This window comes from Hypanus sabinus, chromosome 4 (genome assembly GCF_030144855.1).
Source record: "Hypanus sabinus isolate sHypSab1 chromosome 4, sHypSab1.hap1, whole genome shotgun sequence".
Lineage (NCBI taxonomy): Eukaryota > Metazoa > Chordata > Chondrichthyes > Myliobatiformes > Dasyatidae > Hypanus > Hypanus sabinus.
Window position 1 is genome coordinate 171742856 of NC_082709.1, and position 20504 is coordinate 171763359.

Consider the following 20504-nt stretch of genomic DNA (forward strand, 5'->3'; position numbering starts at 1 on the left):
ACAGTTCGTAGTGCTGTCAGGGGGTAGCTTTAGCTTCCACCCCATCCAGTTCTTTAAAAAGCTGTTCCTCAGTTGGGGAATGCACAGTGTTGGCTAGGAATGTGCACTGTTCCATACAGCCAACAAAAAGCCAGACATAGCTGGGGACCATTCAGTTGCCTATGGCTGCACCTTGGTTTTGGAGAAAGTGGGAGGAGCTGTGGAGAAATTGTTGAGTGTGGCAACTGGTTCTGCAGATGGATGAGGCTGGTGGAGGAGGATCTGGTTAGCACACTCCAACTCTTCCTATAATACACCAATGACTGCATTGGTGCTGCTTCCTGCATCTCAACTTGCCAATTCCATTAACGTTGCCCTTAACTTCTACCCTTCCCTCAAATTTGCTTGCTCTCTGACACCTATCTCCCTTTCATCAATCTCTCTATCTCCATCATTGGAGACAGACTATCTACAGACATCTTCTATAAACTTACTGACTCATGACTATACCTTTTCCTACCTTGTCATTTATAAAAAGGCTATTCCCTTTTCTCTGGTCCTCCATCTCTGCTGCATCTGTTCTTGAGATGAAACTTTCCATTCTGGAATATCTGAGATGTCTTCCTTCTTCAAAGAACTGGGTTTTCCTTCCACCACCATTGACACTGCCTTCACTCACATCATCCCCATTCCCCATACATCTGCCCTCACCTCTCATCCTCCCACCATCATAATAGGGATAGGATTGCCCTTGTTTTTACCTACCACCCCTCGAAACTCCATATCCAATACATCTTTCTTCATAGCTTCTGCCATCTACAACAGGATCCTACCACAAAGCTCATCTCTCTCTCCCACCCAATCTCTCCAACTTCTGCAGGAATCCCTCTCTATGTAACTCCCTTGTCCCTCCCCACTGACCTCCCTCCCAGCTGTTATCCCTGAAAGCAGGACAAGTGCTACACATGCCCCTCACACTCTTCAGGGCTTCTCCATGGATGTTACCTGATGTGCTAAGTTCCTCCAGCACTTTGTGTGTGTTGCTCAATATTTCTCAGCATTTGCAGAATCTCTTGTGTTTATGCCACTGATGGTACAGTGATGACTAATTTTGGCTCTACGAGCTGGGTGCAATCTGCAGTTTTCTACAACCATACAACATCAACCGCACCTGAATGACATTATTAAATCAAGCCTCAATCAAATTACATTCAGGGAGGTCCCAGCTCATAAACTTCAAGCATTACCCAGACCTCCCCTTTGCCAGTGCCAAGTGACATGACACTTGACCCTTCTCCAACTATTGGTCACAACTCCTTCAGAGCTTCAAGACATCTAACAATGAAACTATTCAGAATTATCCAACTGCCTAAACATATGCCTCTATAATTGCATGCCAGCTGGAATCTTATTTTCAGAGGGAAATTTATACACACTGTGCATTAAAAAATGAATAGCACTCTAATATCTCCTGCATGCCTCACAACCGCGTCTAGCACTGAACTTCATAATGTTATTCATAATTAAAGCATTCCTGCACAAAGGCAAATTAACAGATTTGACATAAAACGTACTTAGCTCCAAAAATTAAGTCTAAAGCTGTTGACTCTGACACTGGCAGAAGTGATTTGCTTTGACCAAACTACCTCATATTTAAAGTGTCAATGACCCAGGAAGCCAAAAGCCAAAGTACCTACTTGGCACTGCATGAAATACGCCTATCAAGCTTCTGAATTTTGAACTATATAAAATGCCTTTTCTCAAGAGAATGAAGAACAACTTCTGTTTTATATGCATTAAGGTTGTCAGTGTCAATCAAGTACATGGCTTGGATCATCAAAACAAATTAGTGGAGCTGGGGAATGCAAATGAATTCTATTACAAGCAATAGACCAGTTAGACTGGGTGGAACTGAAATCTGATAGAAGCAATGAACTTAATTAAAAGGGTGGGAACAGAGGTCATAAGAAGGACTTCCTCTCTCAGTTAACTAAAGATCAGCTTAAGGCAGATGGTCTTGAAAAATTGTTGGGTGTGTCCATTCAAGAAATGGATTTTTTAATGATTTTCCCTCTGTTGTATCGCCATGGAGACAGGAAGTCCTTTAGTTATAAACTAGGGTCCTTCCCCAATTTGCAAGAATGCTGTAGTGATAGTGGGAAGAACAAGGAAGTTTAGCCTTTAGTTTTATTACTGAATAGTCATTTATACAAAAAAAAGTCTAAAATAAAGTTTTTACACTCTCTTTCATTCCTTTTCCTCATTATGGTCTTGGCAATCATCTCGCATAAATCTTTTCAAGATCTGGCTGTGGAAGCAGATCAAGCAATTGCTTTGGGATTTTTGAGAGAGTCAGGTTTGTTTCCAATGGGAATATAATGCCATATTCTGTAGTATTTCTATCATTACACACGGATGTCCGAGCAATGGAAACAATATAGAAAATGAGGATGACACAGTAATGAAACTGTTCCAATTTGAAGATTTAAATATTAGCTTTATTTGTCACATGTACACTGAAACATCACACCATACAATGAAGTGCATCATTTGCACGAACAACCAACACAGTTCAAGAAAGCGCTGGGGGCAGCCTGCAACTTTCACTAATATAGCAGTCCCACAACTTACTAATGACTAACCCTTACTAAACTGCTTGTCTTTGGAATGTGGGAGAAAACTGCAGCACATGCAGAAAACCCATGCAGTCACGAGACAATGTAAATTGCTTACAGAAAATGGCAGGAATTGAACCATGATCACTGATCGCTGACTAAGTGTTACGCTAACCACTACTCTATGATGCCGAGGTTGAGCATTTATTTTAACTAAGGGTTCCAAAACTGGAATCTAAAATTTTACCAGAATCTTAGAAGAAATTTTGGATTATTATTGGCATTTGTTCCATCAAGCCCATGAAATCTCCACATGGAGCAATCTATTCAGTCCTATTCTCCATTGTCAAATAAAATAGGTGCCTTCAGGTATATTTTTATTTCTCCTCTGAAAGCTCCAGCTGGCAGTATTTCTATAATCCTTACAGCCAGTAATTTTAGTGAATATTACAATACAATAAGGGTGGCGGGGTGGAGGTACGTCTTTAACAAAGGAGTTTGTAAGGCACTCCTTCCCTCCTCTAGTCTGCAGGTCACACGTGGCCAAGGTGTAGCAACTGCCTGGCTACCCCCCCACCCCCCATGGAGGCTATGCCAAAGCTAGGCAGCAGTCAAAAGAAATCTGTGGAATTATTATCATTCCCTCTAGTTCCAGTCTCGTAATCTATGGTTACAGCACAGAATGGATTTTAACTTGAGAGGATGAGTGTGAGCACTCGAGCAGGTCTATTGCACTCAACAGTAAGCTGAGACTCCCTTTGCATTGCACCCTGATTTGCGTTCAAAGGAGGCGGGTAGGAATTTGTGCAATCATGAGGCATCCACTTTGATCTGGCGGATGGTTTAAAATTAAAATCTATGGTATCTAGCCATTGCTTTTCAAACATTTCCCATATACCAACCAGGGAAGGAAATAATGCATGATGAATCACTTCCATTGATGTGTTTACAGTGTTACAGAATACTAATCCCAAAACTGAGTCATCTGGGTCCATCTCAGAGCACAACCAGAGACTATTTTATACAGTTTGTTTATTCTAACATTGTTGAAATGAAATAAATCATTACCATGAATGATGAAAACAAAAAACTACATTCAAATCCCATTCCCTTTCCATCACTGTGACTATTACTCATCAGCTAAAACCATATAATTTACATTTGCGTGCCAACATATACTTATCTGTACAAAAAAACATGTATCATTCTTTGGCCAGCATAACAGTGCATTTAGGGAACAGTTTCAATTCTATCACCTTCTTGTACATTGAAAACACAGCAACAAAGCTTATGGATAGGATCAAATCCTGATAAGACCATAAGATATAGGAGCAGAATTAGGCCATTCAGTCCATCAGATCTACTCTGCTATCCCATCATGGCTGATTTATTATCCCTCTCATCCCCGTTCTGCCGGCCAGTGGTCTAGTGGCATCAGTATCAGTATCAGGCGAATGGTCCCGAGTTCAAATCCGGCCAGCTCCTTGTATGCTTTCCATCCTTGCTGGGTTGAGTGTCGAATTAGCAACTTGGCTTCATAAAAATGTCAACCAATGCGCCACAAAGCGTGAAAAGGAACAACAACAGTCCGTTCTCTTGCCTTCTGTAACTTTTGAAGCCCTGGCTAATACAGAACCTATCAATCTCCACTTTAAATAACGTACACCCAACAGCTTGGCCTCCACAGCTCTCTGTGGCAATAAGTTACACAGATTCTTTACCCTCTTGCTAGAGAAATTCCTCCTCATCTCTGTTTAAAATGGATGTTTATCTATTCTGAGGCTGTGGTGTCTGTCCTAGTCTCCCCACTATAGGAAACATCCTCTCCACAGCTGCTCTATCTAGGCTTTTCAAAAATGTAAGCACAAAGGATTCTGCAGACACTCGAAATCCAGAGCAACACACAAAAAAACGTTGGAGGAACACAATAGGTCAGCCAGCATCTATGGAAATGAATACACAGTCGACATTCCAGGCCAAGACCCTGGAAGGGCAGAGAGAAGATGACAGAATAAAAAAGTGTGAGGATTTGGAGGATGGGAAGAAGGATTAGCTTGAAGGTGATAGTCGAAGACAGGTGGGTGAGAAAAGTAAGGGGCTGGAGAAGGAGGAATTTTATCTGAGAGGATAGGCAGATGAAGAGAAGAGGTAAGAGGGTAGAGAGGGGAATAGAGGAAGGAAGGGGAAGGGAGAAATAGAATCTTATGGTCATGTCATCAGATTGTAGGATACATAGGTGGAATATGAGGTGTTGCTCCACCTTGAGAGTGGCCTTATCATGGCAAAAGAGAATAGCAATGGGTATAAGATTTAAAATGTTTGGTTACCTGAACACACCAATCCTCCCCACTCCTCTGATGTCATTAACTACCCCCCCCCCAAGCTCAGCTTTAATTCCTGCCATGTCTTCCCCATTCCTTCTAACCTTCCCCTCTCTGAGGCAGAACATTCCCTCCTCTGCAAGGACCTAGTCTTTGCTTCCCTTTGCCTGCATCTCAGTGAGTTCCATGCCTACTTTGACTCTGAGCTCTTCTTCCATCTCCTCTGCCTCCAAGTCCACTTCTTTGTTCAGAATTCCCCAACATGCACAGATTACCCTTTCTCCTGTGTTGAACCTCCTTCCCTCTTTGGACATCCACTCTGGTTCTCTGCCTGCTCTGGATCTCTTCATTTCCAATTGCCAATGAGATCTCAACCGGCTCAACTTTAGCACTCCATTCTCCTCCTCAAAACTTACTCCCTCGGAACATTCTGCCCTCCACCCTTTCTGCAGCAATCAAACCTCACCGTCAAACCCGTAGAATAAGGGTATGATGCTGTAGTGTAGTGGGCTGACCTCTACTTTGCTAAGGCCTGACAGGAACTCTCAGACTCCTCCTCTCATTTACCCCTTGAAAAGGACCCAACTCCAAACCATTAGGACATTGTCTCCGACACCATCACCAACCTCATCAAATCTGGAGAATTTTTATCCACTCTCACCAAATTCATAGTTTCCTTACCCTGCCCTGCTTATTTCCTTTTTGTTGTAATTTTTTTTATTGAAGTTCATCATCAAACAAACATTTCCATAAGATGTATTTCAGACATTGTACATATATATCATATAATCATATATGTCACAAATATCCACATAGTATTTATCTGAGGTATACACTTATAGAAAAGAGTGGAAAGAAAAAAACAAGGAAAAGGAGAAAACTATGTACAAGTAGGGAGTGATCTTTTTTTACAACATATTCATTGATTTGTGAGAATAAAATCAGGCCTATGAGGCATTATGTAGTTTTTCCCAGTATGAATCAAATTGTTCCAGCTTATGATTAACAGATGCTGTTATCTTCTCCATTTTGTAAATGTCCATTGTAATTTCCATCCATGCATTTAAAGTTGGGCTCTCCTGTGATAACCATTTCCTGGTAAGAGTCTTTTTACCAACCACCAACAGTATATTCATTAAATATTTATCTCTTTTCAACCATTCAGGTAGGCCCATTATCTCTGCCTGCTCATGCCTCACTGAACTCATGTCCACATATCTCAACTACATTCTATCCCCCTTGGTCCAGTTCTTTCCTACCTAATCTGAGACACGTGCTCTTGATCTGCTCAACAAGTTTTAATTCCATGGCCCTGATGGCCTCATTGTCACCATGGATGTCCAGTCCTAATACACTTCTATACCTCCTCAAAAAGGCCTTAAAACTCTTTGCTTCTTTCTCAACAAAAAAACCCATCTAGAACCCCTCTGCTACCACCCTTCTCTGTCTGGCTGAAGTGGTCCTCACCCTCAACAATTTCTTTTTCAGTTCCTTCCAGTTTCTCCAAGCTCAGGGGTAGGCATGGGCACCTCTATGGACCCCAGCTACATCTGCCTTTTCGATGGCTAGTTAGAACAGTCCATGTTCCAAGCCTTCCCTGGTAATGCTCCCCAAATCTACCTGCGCTATAGTGACAACAGATTTAGTGCTGTTCCGTGCTCTCAGGCAGAGCTCATCAACTTATTTAAGGTTGCCTCCAACTTCCACTTTGCCCTTAAGTTCACTTGGTTCATTTCTGACACCTCTCTTCCCTCTCTTGATCTCTCTGTATCCAGCTCTGGAGATTATCTATCTATCGACATCTTTTATAATCTTAGCGATTCTCTCTGCTACCTCGACTATACTTCTTCCCACCCATCTCCTGTAAAAATGCTATTCCCTTTTCTTAGTTCTTTCATCTCTGCTACATCTGTTCCCAGGATGAGGTTTTCCTTTCCAGGACATCTGAGGTCTCCTCCTTCTCCGAAGTATGTGGATTCCCTTCCTGCACCATTGGCACCCAAATACCCAATTTCCCTCGGGATCAATAAAGTATGTCTGTCTGTCTGTGTGGTACTGCCCTCACCCTCATCTCTATCTCCCAGACATTGGTGCTCACCCTATCTTCCCACCATCTCAACAGGGGTAGAGCTTCTCTTATCCTCACCTACCACCCCATGATCCTCCACATCTAACTCTTCATTCTTTGCAACTTTCACCTTTTTCAATGAGATCTTACCACCCACCAAAACAACTTTAAATCCCCTCATTCTCTGCTTTCCACAAGCATTGTTCCCTCCATGGTTCCCTTGTCTGTTTGTCCCTCCCCATTAATCTCCCTCCTGGCACACATCCCTGAAAGCAACAGAATCCTACACCTGCCCATTTACCTCCTCCCTTACTCTAATTCAGGGCTTGAAACAGTCCTTACAGCCAAGGCAACACATCACCTGCACATCTGCCAGAGTCAACTATTGTATCTGGTGCTCCCAAGATGGCCTCCTCTACATTGGCGAGAACCAATGAAAGTTGGGGAACTGCTTTGTTGAGCACCTCCACTCCATCAGCCAAAAGCATGCCTGAGAGTTAAGTTTGTCACTTCCTTCTGAAGGTCATGAAATCACTAGTTCATTAAGATGGTTCATAAGTACATTACTAAAAGGGAAATTACAGGCTGCAGATTGCAGTGAGAGTTGCTTAAAGGAAGTATATTTAGATGTTTTGTCGGCTGCCGGCAACATGCTGCCATTGGTCACCAGTGCTATCTCGCCAGGTTCATTCCTCTAAACTCTGGTGAGTACAGGCCCAGAGCCATCAAATGCGTCTCATGTGTTAACCCTTTCATTGCTGGGATCATTCTCAGAAACCTCTTCTGGACCCTCTCCAATGCCAATGCATCTTTTCTTAGATAAGGGGTCATGTAATAACTGCTCACAATATTCCAAATGTGGTCTGACCAATGCATTATTGTTATCTAGTGACTTGGCCTTGTAATTCCTTATCAAAAGTTTCCTTGGGACTATCTTCTAATCAAACCCTTCCCCATTTCTATTGATAAAATAGCCTTTTATGCTTCATATTTTCATAATTATCTTTGAAAATTTTCAAATTAAGGAGTTTTACCATCAGAAATTACTGTTTTGGGCCTTCATTTTAAATATCTTCCTAAGAATTCTGTGAATCAAATACTGATGACTGAATGCAAAATGAATTTGCCTCAGATTCAATGCTTCCTGCAAACTCTATTGCCTAATCTAATCTTTAAACTTATTATCAATGTAGACTTATTCTCTTCCTCACAGTTGGTCTGCTTTCTTCTGTTATATCTATGAACCAAAAGATAAACTATGTGACACCAGCCATGGACTACGTATATTGGTCTCATTTCCTCATACACATGGCAGCCATTACTTCTTGAAGTTACTAAACAAAACTGCAAATGTTATAAATTTGGAACAAAACTAGAAAATACAGAGAATATTCAACAGGTCAGGCAGCATTTGTGGAGGAAAATACCCCACCAGAATTAAATAGGTGTTTCTCTAGACTAGGACAAGCCTAGTACATATGAATAAGAGAACCCCCACCCCCTTTACACTTGTCACAAACAAGACTAATGTCAGGATAAAACCACAATAATTTAATTTTAGACATCCTGATTTTAGAGTCCTATATACAACCTTGAACTGTATAAGGCAATGGCAAGCACATAAAGAGGTTGAGTTAACTGACTTAAGAATTGACTCCCAAACCGCATCAGATAAAGAAATATTTAAATCATGCTCCCAAGCAGTTCTAATTTTATCAATGGGGGAATGCCTCAAGGTCACTAACTTACCATGAATAGAAGACATTAAGCCTTTACCCAATGGATTAATACAAAGAAACAGGTCCACAATGTTTTTCTAGGGCATCTCAGGAAAATTTGCTATTAAAGGATTAATGAAATGTCTAATTTGAAGATATCTAAAGAAATGAGTATTAGGTAGGTTAAACTTTACAGATAGTTGTTGAAAAGTTGCAAAATGATTATCTATGAAAAGATCTTCAAAGTGCCTAGTGCCCGTTCTATACCAATCATGAAACGTTGAGTCTTTCATAGAAAGTAGGAAAAAAGGAAAATGTGTAAAGTAGGACTAGAGAGAGAGAAACCATGAAGGACATTATATTTTCTGAACTGAGCCCATATTCTCAGAGTATGTCTAATAAGAGGATTAATAATTGGTCTAGGCAAGTGCAGATCCAAAAAGTGCAGAAATAGAGAGATCCTTACTAGAGTTCAATTCCATTGCCACCCATTTTGGGCAGTCAGACTGATTATGAAAGAAAGACCAAAAAGTAAGACAATGAATATTGGCTGCCCAGTAATATAAATTGAAGTTAGGCAAGGCCATACCGCCTTCCTTTTTGGATTTTTGAAGGTGAGTTTTATTAAGTCTAGAACCTTTGTCCTTCCATAGATAAGACAAAATGATAAAATCTAATGAATCAAAAAAAGCTTTAGAAATAAAAATTGGTATAGACTGAAATAAGTATAAAAATTTTGGAAGGATATACATTTTAATAACATTAATTTGACCTGCCAGAGACAAGGATGAGGGTGACCACTGGGCTTGTCCTGGTCTAGAGAAATTCTGGAGAGAAATTTTTTTAATCTTTATCCTATATTCTTAATTGTCACTTAGAACCTAATCCTCTGATTGCTCTTTTTGGCACCTTGGGTGAGGCAGACATGCATTTGAGTCCGATTAAACGCCAGACATTATCTTTTGTCTCTCTTTTGGCTAGACACTTAGTTCTTCTCAGGTGGAGAGATGTAGCCCCCACCCACACATGCTCAATGGCTTAGTGATATTATGTCCTGTTTAGGCCTTGAAAAAATTCATTACTCACTTCTCAATTTGGACATAAAATTTCATAAGGTGTGCGGACCTTTTCTTGAATACTTTCATAACTCCTCTTTAGATTAAGTTTATTCTATTTTTCTTTACCATAATCCCTTACTTACAGCTTTTTTTTTTGTAAGTCTTACGTTTTTTTTAATAGGAATTACATTATAGTTTTGGTAGTAGGCATTATATATTTTTAATATATATTTACAGTTCTGTGGGCTCAAACGCTCCAATTAATTTTTCTTTTCCATATTGTAATGGTTGGCCTGGAGTTTTGTAGTTGGAGGCCGGGGAAGATACTAACTTTATTTGATTTTATTTTGGGTGCTTTTTCCTTATTGTTATGATTATATATTGGACACATTTGTTTTGCACTGTATTAATCTCCACTTTGTTGATGTTTTTTGTACTTGTAGAAACATAAAAAAATTTAAAAAGAATTAAATAAATGAAAAGAAATTATGTTTCAAGTTGCAGAGGGGTGGAAGGGTGGGGACCACAGGTTTCTGATAAGAACGGCACTATGATGGTAGAGTTGTGCCACATAGCTCCAGCATCTTTGCTTTGCTCCTTGCTTGCTTCTGTGTTGGCATAATCCCTATTAGTGTGCTGGTTTCTATCAGGTGTTTCAATTTCCTTCCATATCCCAAAGGCCTGTAGGTCAATTATTTAACAACAGCAATTTGCCTTTGATGTGGCTGGATTGCCGATGAATCAAAGTTGAGTCGATGAGCTTGTGAGAAAGGATATGCTGCAGTAAAATAAGTTTTAGAAGATTGCATAAATTCAGCATGTCATCTAAATCTTTGGCAAATTTCTATAGAAGCACGGCAGAAAACTGGTTGCATCATGGTCTGGTATTGAAACACCAATGCCCAGGAATAGAAATATGTCCAAACAGTAGATCTACAGTGGATACTACCTAGTCTATCACAGGAACAGCTCTCTCCACCATTGAGCACACCTATAAGGAGCACTGTCACAAGAAGGCAGCATAAATCATCAAGGACCCTTACTATGTAGAAACATAGAAAACCTACAGCTCACAAAATTGTGGCAAACATGTCCCTACCTTAGAAATTACTAGGGCTTACCCATAGCCCTCTATTTTTCTAAGCTCCATGTACCTATCCAAAAAGTCTCTTAAAAGACTCTATCGTATCTGCCTCCACCACAGATGCCGCAGCCCATTCCACTACTCACCACTCTGAGTAAAAAAACTTACCCCTGACATCTCCTCTGCACCTACTCGCCAGCACCTTAAACCTGTGTCCTCTTGTGGCAACCATTTCAGCTCTGGGAAAAAGCCTCTGACTATCCACACAATCAATGCCTCTCATCATCTTATACACCTCTATCAGGTCACCTCTCATCCTCCATTGCTCCAAGGAGAAAAGGCAGAGTTCACTCAACCTGCTTTCAAATCTAGGCAACATCTTTGTAAATCTCCTCTGCACCTTTTCTATGGTTTCCACATCCTTCCTGTAGTGAGGCAACCAGAACTGAGCACAGTACTCCAAGTGGGGTCTGACCAGGGTCCTATATAACTGCAACATTACCTCTCGGCTCCTAAATTCAATTCCATGATTAATAAAGGCCAATACACCATATGCCTTCTTAACCACAGAGTCAACCTGCGCAGCTGTTTCGGACCCCAAGATCCCTCTGATCCTCCACACTGCCAAGAGTCTTACCATTAATACTATATTCTGCCATCGTACTTGACCTATCAAAATGAACCACTTCACACTTATCTGGATTGAACTCCATCTGCCACTTCTCAGCCCAGTTCAGACAATTCTCTTTTCTCACTGCTACCATCAGGCAGGAGGTATAGGAGCCCTACGTTCTATACCACCAGATTCAGGAACAGTTATTTCCCTATCAGGCTCCTGAACCAGTGTGAGAAATTCACTCACCTCATTGCTGAGCTGACTCTACCAGCTATAGATGCACTTTCAAGGATTCTACAACTCATGTTTCAGTATAATTTATTCACTTTTCTTATTATTTGCATCATTTGTCTTATTTGTTTATGGATAGTTTTTCATAACTTCTTTATATTCCTGTGAATGTCTGCATGAATATAAATCTCAGGGTCGTACTTAGTGACTTTGGTAATAAATTTACTTTGACTTTGAGAGTCAGCATAGATTCAATGGAATGAATGGCCTCTTTCTATATCATGAGAATTAAGTTTGTCCAGGCAACAGAACTTTTAGTGTTGAAAGTCAGAGAGTGAGACCAAGGAACAAAAGAACAAGTTGAAACTGAAAGATAAAGTTGGAGAGAGACAGTGAGAAACAAATATTGATGTTGCTTGGTTCAAAGGTTACAAATCTCCTTCAGTACCTCATGCAAGCAGCACTTTGTCTATTCACATGTCAATGCTGAATACCAGGCAACAGATGTTCAATGAGTTAACTGAAGTCTGCAAATGAGCGTTTCTGGACGGAAATCTCTGGATGGTCATCTGTAGGAAGGCTGAATGACATCTTTCCTTCCCAGCTCAGGAATACTAAAACCATTTCATTTGCCTTTACTATTATAATTAAACTGTTTTTAATTCCAATTTCAATGTGAATGTTATTCATGTCATCCATAATTTATTATCTACCTTCTTATGCCCATCCTCTGCCTCGGAGTGGCAAAATACAGATAGCTGCGCATGGACTCTTGGGAACTGAAGAAGTTTGCAACAATACTCCACCCTGTGAATTGTTGATGGGTTGATAAGGGACCAAAAGAGAAGTAGAGGATTGAATACTCAACTATTCAATATAACCCCACAGAAAGCACTAGCCTTGTGGGTGCAATTGAAACACCCAGGCCTGAGACACAGGCAAGGTCATTCGATTCCAAACTATTGGTTTATTCATCATTACAGAATGTCTCTCTAGTGTTTCCCATTCCGTCCATTCTCCCTTCCCCTTTTCCCAACATGATTCCCTTCTCCCTGCCCCCTTCCTATTCCCAGTTCCCAACAGAGACCCATATCAGATCAGGTTTATCATCACTCTCATATGTCATTAAATTTGTTTTATTTTGGCTGCAGCAGTACAGTGCCACACATAAAATTATCGCAGTACTTTGCAAAGGTCTTAGGCTCCCTAGGTGATTAAAGACTTTTGTGTTGAACTGTACATCACACTTGAAACACATTGCACTATTACATAATCCAATATGATTGTGAGGGTATGTCAGAGGTAAGGCTTTTGCACAGAGAATGGTAAGTGCATGGGACACACTGTTGGGGTGCTAATAGACGCAGATACATTAGGACATTTAAGAAAATCTTAGATAGGCACATGGATGACAGAAAAATAGAGGGTCATGCAGGAAGGAAGGGTGAGATTGACTTGGAGCAGGCTAAAAATCACACAGCATTATAAGCCAATGAGCCTGTACTGTGCTGTACCATTCTAGGTTCAATGGTCCATTAATTGTAAGGGATTGCTTGGAGTAACAATGTACAAATGGAGCCTGTATCTAGTTTTCAAGGATTTACCAGGTGAGCAGAAGAACCAATTCTGGGTGTTCTCAAAGCCCTCTTGGAAAGTTGATTGATCAGTTTTTGACCAATCAAAATGGAGAAGGAGTATGATTAATGGGCCTTTGACCAATCAAAAAGGAGAAGGAGTATGTGAGACAGCTTTGGGAACCACAAGTTGATCCATTAGGTGTACAGAGACCAACATTAAAAGCAGACGAGGCATGCTGTCTCCCACCTTTTTGCCAATTAATCATCTCCTGCCCCACCAGTGACAAAACCGATGGATCACATATCAGTCAAGACAGCACCCACAAAACTGCAGAGGTTTTCAGTCATTCTCAATCCTGCTGTCAAATGAAGAAGGCTCATTTTAATTCAGAAAAAAAAGAAAGCAGTACTGAAAGGGGCATTTCCTATCTGATTAAACACAAGAGATTCTGCAAATGCTGGAAATCCAGATTAACACATTCAAAATGTTGGAGTAAATCAGCAGGTCAGGCAACATCTACCAGGAGGAATAAACATTCAGTGTTTGAATCCGAGACCCTTCATCAGGTATGGAAAGGAAGGCAGATGGTGGGGAGAGGAAAGAAGGTGATGGGTGAAGCCAGCTGATAGGTTAGGAGAGCGGAACAAGGGAAAAAGGAAAGGAAGAGGGATACAAGAGGGAGGTGATGGGAAGGTAATGAGAAGGAAGATGTAAGAGGGGAGCCAAAATGGTAAATGGAAAAAGAGAGAAAGGGGAGGGGGAGAAATAACCACAAGTTAGAGATATCAATGTCCTATCGGACTAGTCATTAAACAAAAGTCCCTTCACTTGTCCAATATTTTGTTGTTTTGTTTTAATAATGGTAAAAGAACTTCAAGTGCTGGTCAACACATTAGCAGGCATTTCTCTGAAGTGGAAATACAGAAATTAAGAATTACGGGAAAGGTTACTGAGCTTCTTTGAACCATTTTAATCAAGTCAAAATTCCCAGTAAAGGCTGGTAGCTGGAGTTTAAAGGTTTTTTTTCCGAATCACTCGTAAAATGAAGGAAAGATTGACTTGCATTTAAATAGTACCTTGAACAACTCCAAAGAATTACAACCAACAAAAAGCTTTTGAAGTATAGATACCATTGTTAGCTCGAGCTGTTGAAAACAAAAACTGCAGAATTACAATCTAAGAAGCTAATATATATAATTCAAACCCACTGCATTCCACACATGGTATTTCCATGATCCCAACAGGACTGAAGCCATAATATCCCACAGGGAATTCTCACTTGAATAGTTGGTGCAACTCTGTCAAGCTCAACTCACACATTACCTTTATTAAAGCCGTTCAGACTATTTATATGGAATCACAAGGGATCAATGTAACTGTCAGAATGTTTTAAGATGATTTTTTTCTAAGATTATCCATATTTTATTCCTATTCAATCGTTCCACACATGCTGCTCTAGTCGGTAAAATTACATTTTTTCCCTGTATTCTCTTCAGCACAAGAGGCAGAGCAGCTTTTCTAATGGCACTTTTCCCAGAATAAAAAACTAAGCCACTGCTACAAAAATGTATGTATATGTGTTTTTCACATTGCAACAGTATCTTCTCACCATCTACATAATCAGCAGAAAGCCCTTCGAACCATTCTGGAATCGTTAATTGCACTATATAAGCACAATTCTTCCTTCTTACTGAAGACATTGACCTGATAATTTGAAACTGAATATACTGTAATTGAAAAACATTAATAATTTTTAATTAAGAAGCATTGAAACAGACCTTTCGGCCCAATGAGTTCACATATTGATACCAATCCTATATTCAGTGGTATTTTACATGTATGATCATGGCCCATCCACTTCAAGGTTTGATGTTTTGTTCATTCAGAGATTCTATTCTGCACACCACTGTTGTAACACATTTGAGTCACTATCGCCTTCCTGTCAGCTTAAAAGTGGCCATTCTCCTCTGACCACTCTCATTTATGTCCACAGAACTGCCGCTTGCTGGATGTTTTCTTTTGGTTTTTGCACCATTCTCTGTAAAATCCCAGGAGCTCAGCAGTTTCTTGAGATCCTTAAACCACCCTGTCTGGCACCAACAATCAATCCATCATATTTCTGATGTTTGTTCTGAACAACAACTGAACCTCTTCATCATGCCACATAATTAGCAGATTAAATATTTGGATTAACAAGCAGGTCTACATAATAAAGTGGCCACTGAGTGTATTTTTATTCACCCTACCTTCCCATTAATTAACCCATGATTCTACCACACTTGCGTACTAGGAGTGATTTACAGTGCCAACTAATCTGCATGTCTTTGGGGTGTGGAGAAAATCAGAGGACCCACAAAATCTTAGGCTGCGACAAGGGGAAGATGTAAATTCCACATGGTCAGCACCCAAGGTCAGGATCAAACCTGAGCCACTGGAGGTGTGAGGGAGCAACTTTACTAGCTGTAACACTCAACCTCATCTCAATTTAGCAACAGTTACTGGTACATTATGTTTCTAGGATTGCTTTTATATTTGTATTGTGTTTTTATTGTGTGTTTTATGCTTATTGTGTTTTTGTATATGCCGCATTGGAGCTAGAGTAACAAATGTTCTGTCCTCCTTTCACCTGTCTACTGAAGAATGACAATAAACAACCTTCAATCTAGAATCTTGAAGAGCACTAGTCTTACTCCATTCATAATATGGTTACTTTGTTCAAAAAAATTGGTCTCTTTTCCTTTCTTCAGCCCATCAGCCACTGTGCCATTGAGCAACGAATGTCCATTGATCAATACGATAGAGCCTATTGGACCAGGTATTGTAACAAACATGAAGTGACAGCCAGAAGCCCAAGAGGATGGAGAACAAGAAGTATCTACACCCAGCCAAGTGCCATCTGCAAAATTCCAAACAGGTGTGCAGTGCTGGACTATTGATATCCAAAGCTTTAATTGCACCCAGTGACTAGGCATCAATAGACCTCTTGAGCATGTTCCATTGTTTGATCAAGTGTTTATTCATTCTCCAGGTGCAGGCAGTCCAGTGTATATTGTGCTTCCCCGAGTTACCTTGAACTAAGTGGCTTGCCAGGTCAATTAAGAATCATCCAAAGAACCTCAATCTGGAGTCACACGTCAAAGTCCAAGGTTCATCTTTATTTGCCATATACATTTACATGCATTAGGAATTTGCTGAGATGTGTTGGTGTGACATGCAACCAAAAAATACAACATTCAACAATAACATGAGGGATTCTACAGATACCGGAAATACAGGGTACACACACACAAAATGCTGGAGGAACTCAGCAGGTCAGGAGGCATCTATGGAAATGAATAATCAATTGATACTTTGGGCCAAGACCCTTCATCTAGGCTGGAAAGGGAAGGGAAAGAAGACAGACTAAGAAGGTGGGTGTTTTGGGGGGATGGGGGAGGAAGGAGTATAAGCTGGTAACTGATAGGTGAACTTAGGCAGGGGGAAGGAAGGTGAAGACAAGATGCTGGGAAGTGATAGGTGAAACCGTAAACTGCTGAAGAAGAAGTGATCTGATAGGAGAGAGGAGAAAGAGCAGATGGAGGTGCACCGAGGGGAGGAGATAGGCAGGTGAGGAGAAGAGGTAAGAGGCCAGAGTAGGAAATAGAAGAGAAGAAAAATGTGAGGGAAAAGATTACTGCAAGTTAGAGAAACGGATGTTGCATCCATCCGGTTGGAGGCTACCTAGACAGAATATGAGGTGTTGCTCCTCTTAACCTGAGAATGGACTCATCACGACAGTGAAGAAGGCCATGGACCAGTATGTCAGAATAGGAATGGGGATTGGAATTAAAATAGTTTGCCACCAGGAAAACCCACTTGTTGTGGATAGAGGGAAGATGCTCAACAACATTCAACGATTATAAGAATAAAGAACTATATAAACAATAAACTTAGAGGTTAAAATACAGATATGGAATAAAATGTGCAGAAATACAAAAATACCTGTATGTATATAGGTAAAATATAGTGTTAAGAAGGCAACTTATTTCTCTGACAGAACTGATAAAGGACAAGTGACACAACAAATTTGTATATTTGTCTACACACAGATATATACATTGCCCCATTGCATATCCTTGCCTTTCTCCTCTCTCCCCTTCAATACTTGGTGAATAGAGCAATTTATGTTATAATAACATTTTTTTTTACCATTTTTCAACAGCTAGGCCAACTCATCATCTCCTGGAGACCCAAGCAGATAGCAAAGCAGGAAGAACAGACTGGAATGCTGATGAGGATAGAGAAGAAAACAAAATTCACAGAAGGAATAGTTTCAGTTTCCTATTGAAATGAGAGGAGAAAGCAAAACAGTTGAGTTGGTTTTAGAATGAGGCCAGAGAAACATGAGAGTAATTAGCATTGCCTGACCAAGGATGGACACAGAGCAAATCTGATTCAGAAACTTCATCTATCAATAATCCCCATCATACAGATATTCCTTTGTACTGTGAACATTTTTTATTTCCCTCTTTAATGATGTATTTTTAAAACTATTATTGATTCTGTTTCTCCTCCCCTTTCAGGCAGTGCATTTTGAAGTACAATAACTCTTTAAACAAATCCTTAGTGCCTCTTAACTACTTTTCTACACATCTTAAATCTTAAAATATGGTCAAAGATTCTCCTGCTTCAATTTCCCTGATCCCCCAGTCAAATTCCCTTTAGTTTCGAGCAGGAAAAATAAGATTTATCCTTATCACAATTGATTATCTTAGGTGGTAACTTTACCATACTTTTGAAATGTATACATAGCTTCACAAATGTTTAGGTTCTTCATAGGAATCATTGAAGTTGTCTTCCTTTTGTATTTACAGTTCTCTCATTTATTACTAAATGTTACATATTCTTTATTTGGTTTTTCTTTCCTTTCAATGGTTTTTTAAGATGATTCACCTGTGGTCCTCAGCACACATCCAATTACCAGCTAGATTTTCTTTCCAATTCAGTCAAATACCAACACCTATTTCTGCTGTACTTAATTTTGAGAGCCTGTTGAATACTTCTTTTCACTTAGAACGGGTGGACCTCAAGGTAACTGAATGATTTCAGGCAGTGATCCACTGTAAGTGCACAGCGATAGGCTTGCCGGCATTTCTCACAGAAACCAGTCACAATGCGTTAAACATGCAACCATGCACAAAGAAATCATTCAATACAGCCCAGCAGGATGCCAACTTTTGAATGGGGTGCCTGCAGAACACAAGGTCTTTATTATGATATCAACTGGCGGAACTTTAATAAAACTGAATTTAGAAAAATAGTATGTGAAACTACACTGGTTTCTGTACCATGAGTTTGTGTTCAGTTGTTTGCCTGCCATCTTACGTTGTACTAAAAGAACGATAAATTAGAGCTTCAGTTACTTAGTTCCATTGTAAATAAGAATATTTTGTAACTATGTGTAGTTCATAGGCTGGTACTACATTGAAATGAGCCATGCATCAGTGAATCAGTGTTGTGCAAATAAGCGCATGTCTATTAGTGGGGGGATCTGCCTGGCAAGTTGACTGTTCCCCCTGGAATTTCCAACTTTCAGCCATTTAACTTCAGTAAGTCTCCGGATTCTGTACTAAACTTCACCTGGACGCTAACAGCACAGCCAATTCTTCCTGGAATTCCCGAACATTATGTTATGGATCTAGCTTTCTCATCCTATACAATCAGGCTTGGCAATAGCATGTGAGGCCCCATTCATATCAGTGGAAATTCTCAGCTTGCTGATTGTGAAGGAAAGGGAAATATTTCAATTATCTTGTTTTAATAAATGTTTTAAATTATTTCTGAGTGTTTTTCTGTATTTCTGATTACTTTTCTATATTTTTTAAAAATGTGTTATTCTTTCCAACTGTACTTGTTTTTAAAAAGTCCCTGGGTAACAGAGACGTTTACCAACCATTAAACCCTTGAGTGTTTTGGCAGATGATGCCCTGCCTCAACTTTTGTCTACCGTATGGAACTGTTAATACTATTTGGGGCAGAGCTTCTGTGCTATGATGTGAATAAAATCAGTGGTCACAATCATTATATGGTGCTTATAGTATTTGAGTTTTTAATAGTCGAGACAAATATTATAATCATTGTTATAGTGTTTGAAGTTTTATAACTGTAAGTATCTGCCCACAAATTCTTGGCTATTTGATAGCGCTAAATACACTATGGAGTCAAGTCAGTGCATTGTGCTCTGCGGCTGAAATTTATTCCATTCTGTAGCATACTTTCCAATATGTTCTGGATCACTGCAAGGCTGTACAAAATTTTAAACTTTGCTCATTGAGTATTTCACAACTTCTGGAAATTCACAATAGTTGGAAACACACAAGGCTACAAGTTACATCACAGCAACATTGTATAAATAGTGCTTGCTCTGATGCCTTCTGTATGTTTGTAAAATTTTGGAACTATCACAACTATATTAATCTGCAGTGAATCAAGAAATGTCAATGAATTTTCTCAAATTTTGACCCACCCTTTCAGAAAACCTTACTGAGATCCGAGGAAAATATTTTTAACATGTGTACCCATCCAAGTCATGAATAGTTTGGCTACGAACCTAGATGGTTTAGAATAATACACCACTCAATGACTCTATTTGATATAAAATATAATAACTTCAAAAACAATGGGGGACTGTTCAGAAATAAACTTTTCACTGAGAAAAAGAGACTTAACTAGAGAGCTTGAATGGTTATCTTACTCAGTCACCTAGGATCAGTACTAAGAACTCCAAACCAACATAATCTTACTTAAAACTTACAAGTTAGAAAAGACCTTCATTGCATCAGTCATAGTCGCAATAAAATTCAGATCAGAGTGAAAGAGAAACAACAAAACCACAAATTCTGAACTGGCACATGATATCAAAGCTGAAGCAACAAACATAGATCATTACCTGGATCCATTGACCTGGTTAGGATTGTACTCCATCTTGATGTTCACTCTGGCTGGTGGCTGTGATAACCACTCCTGCTGAGGAACCCGTGGGCTAATTTTCGAAGTCTGTCCATAATCACTTGACGAGGAAGCTGTCATTTCCGTCTTGGCTAGGTGTGGTGTAGTGTAGGTACACTCAAATAAGGACTGATCTTCACTGACTACTGATAATGCTTCCTACGGTAAAGAAAGATATACAGGTCACGTCTGAGATTCTTCGTCTGCAACTAAATGATTAAGGCATTATGTTTCAGTTTTGTTTACTGA

At 39.8% G+C, this 20504-nt stretch overlaps 2 protein-coding genes across 16 annotated transcripts in view; one reads left to right on the forward strand and one right to left on the reverse strand.

The window, feature by feature from the left end:
• kcnj15 (potassium inwardly rectifying channel subfamily J member 15) overlaps positions 1 to 19086 on the forward strand; it is a 189540-nt gene extending 170454 nt beyond the window's left edge. Inside the window, exons 3-4 of the transcript XR_009511875.1 lie at positions 16297 to 16414; positions 17470 to 19086. The gene's annotated coding sequence lies outside the window, so the exon portion shown is untranslated. The remainder of the gene's footprint in view (positions 1 to 16296; positions 16415 to 17469) is intronic.
• erg (ETS transcription factor ERG) overlaps positions 1 to 20504 on the reverse strand; it is a 275925-nt gene that overhangs the window by 59043 nt on the left and 196378 nt on the right. For all 15 annotated transcript variants that reach the window (XM_059968797.1, XM_059968793.1, XM_059968798.1 and 12 more), the window contains one exon: positions 20197 to 20414. In XM_059968797.1, the coding sequence (XP_059824780.1) occupies positions 20197 to 20414 (218 nt within the window). The remainder of the gene's footprint in view (positions 1 to 20196; positions 20415 to 20504) is intronic.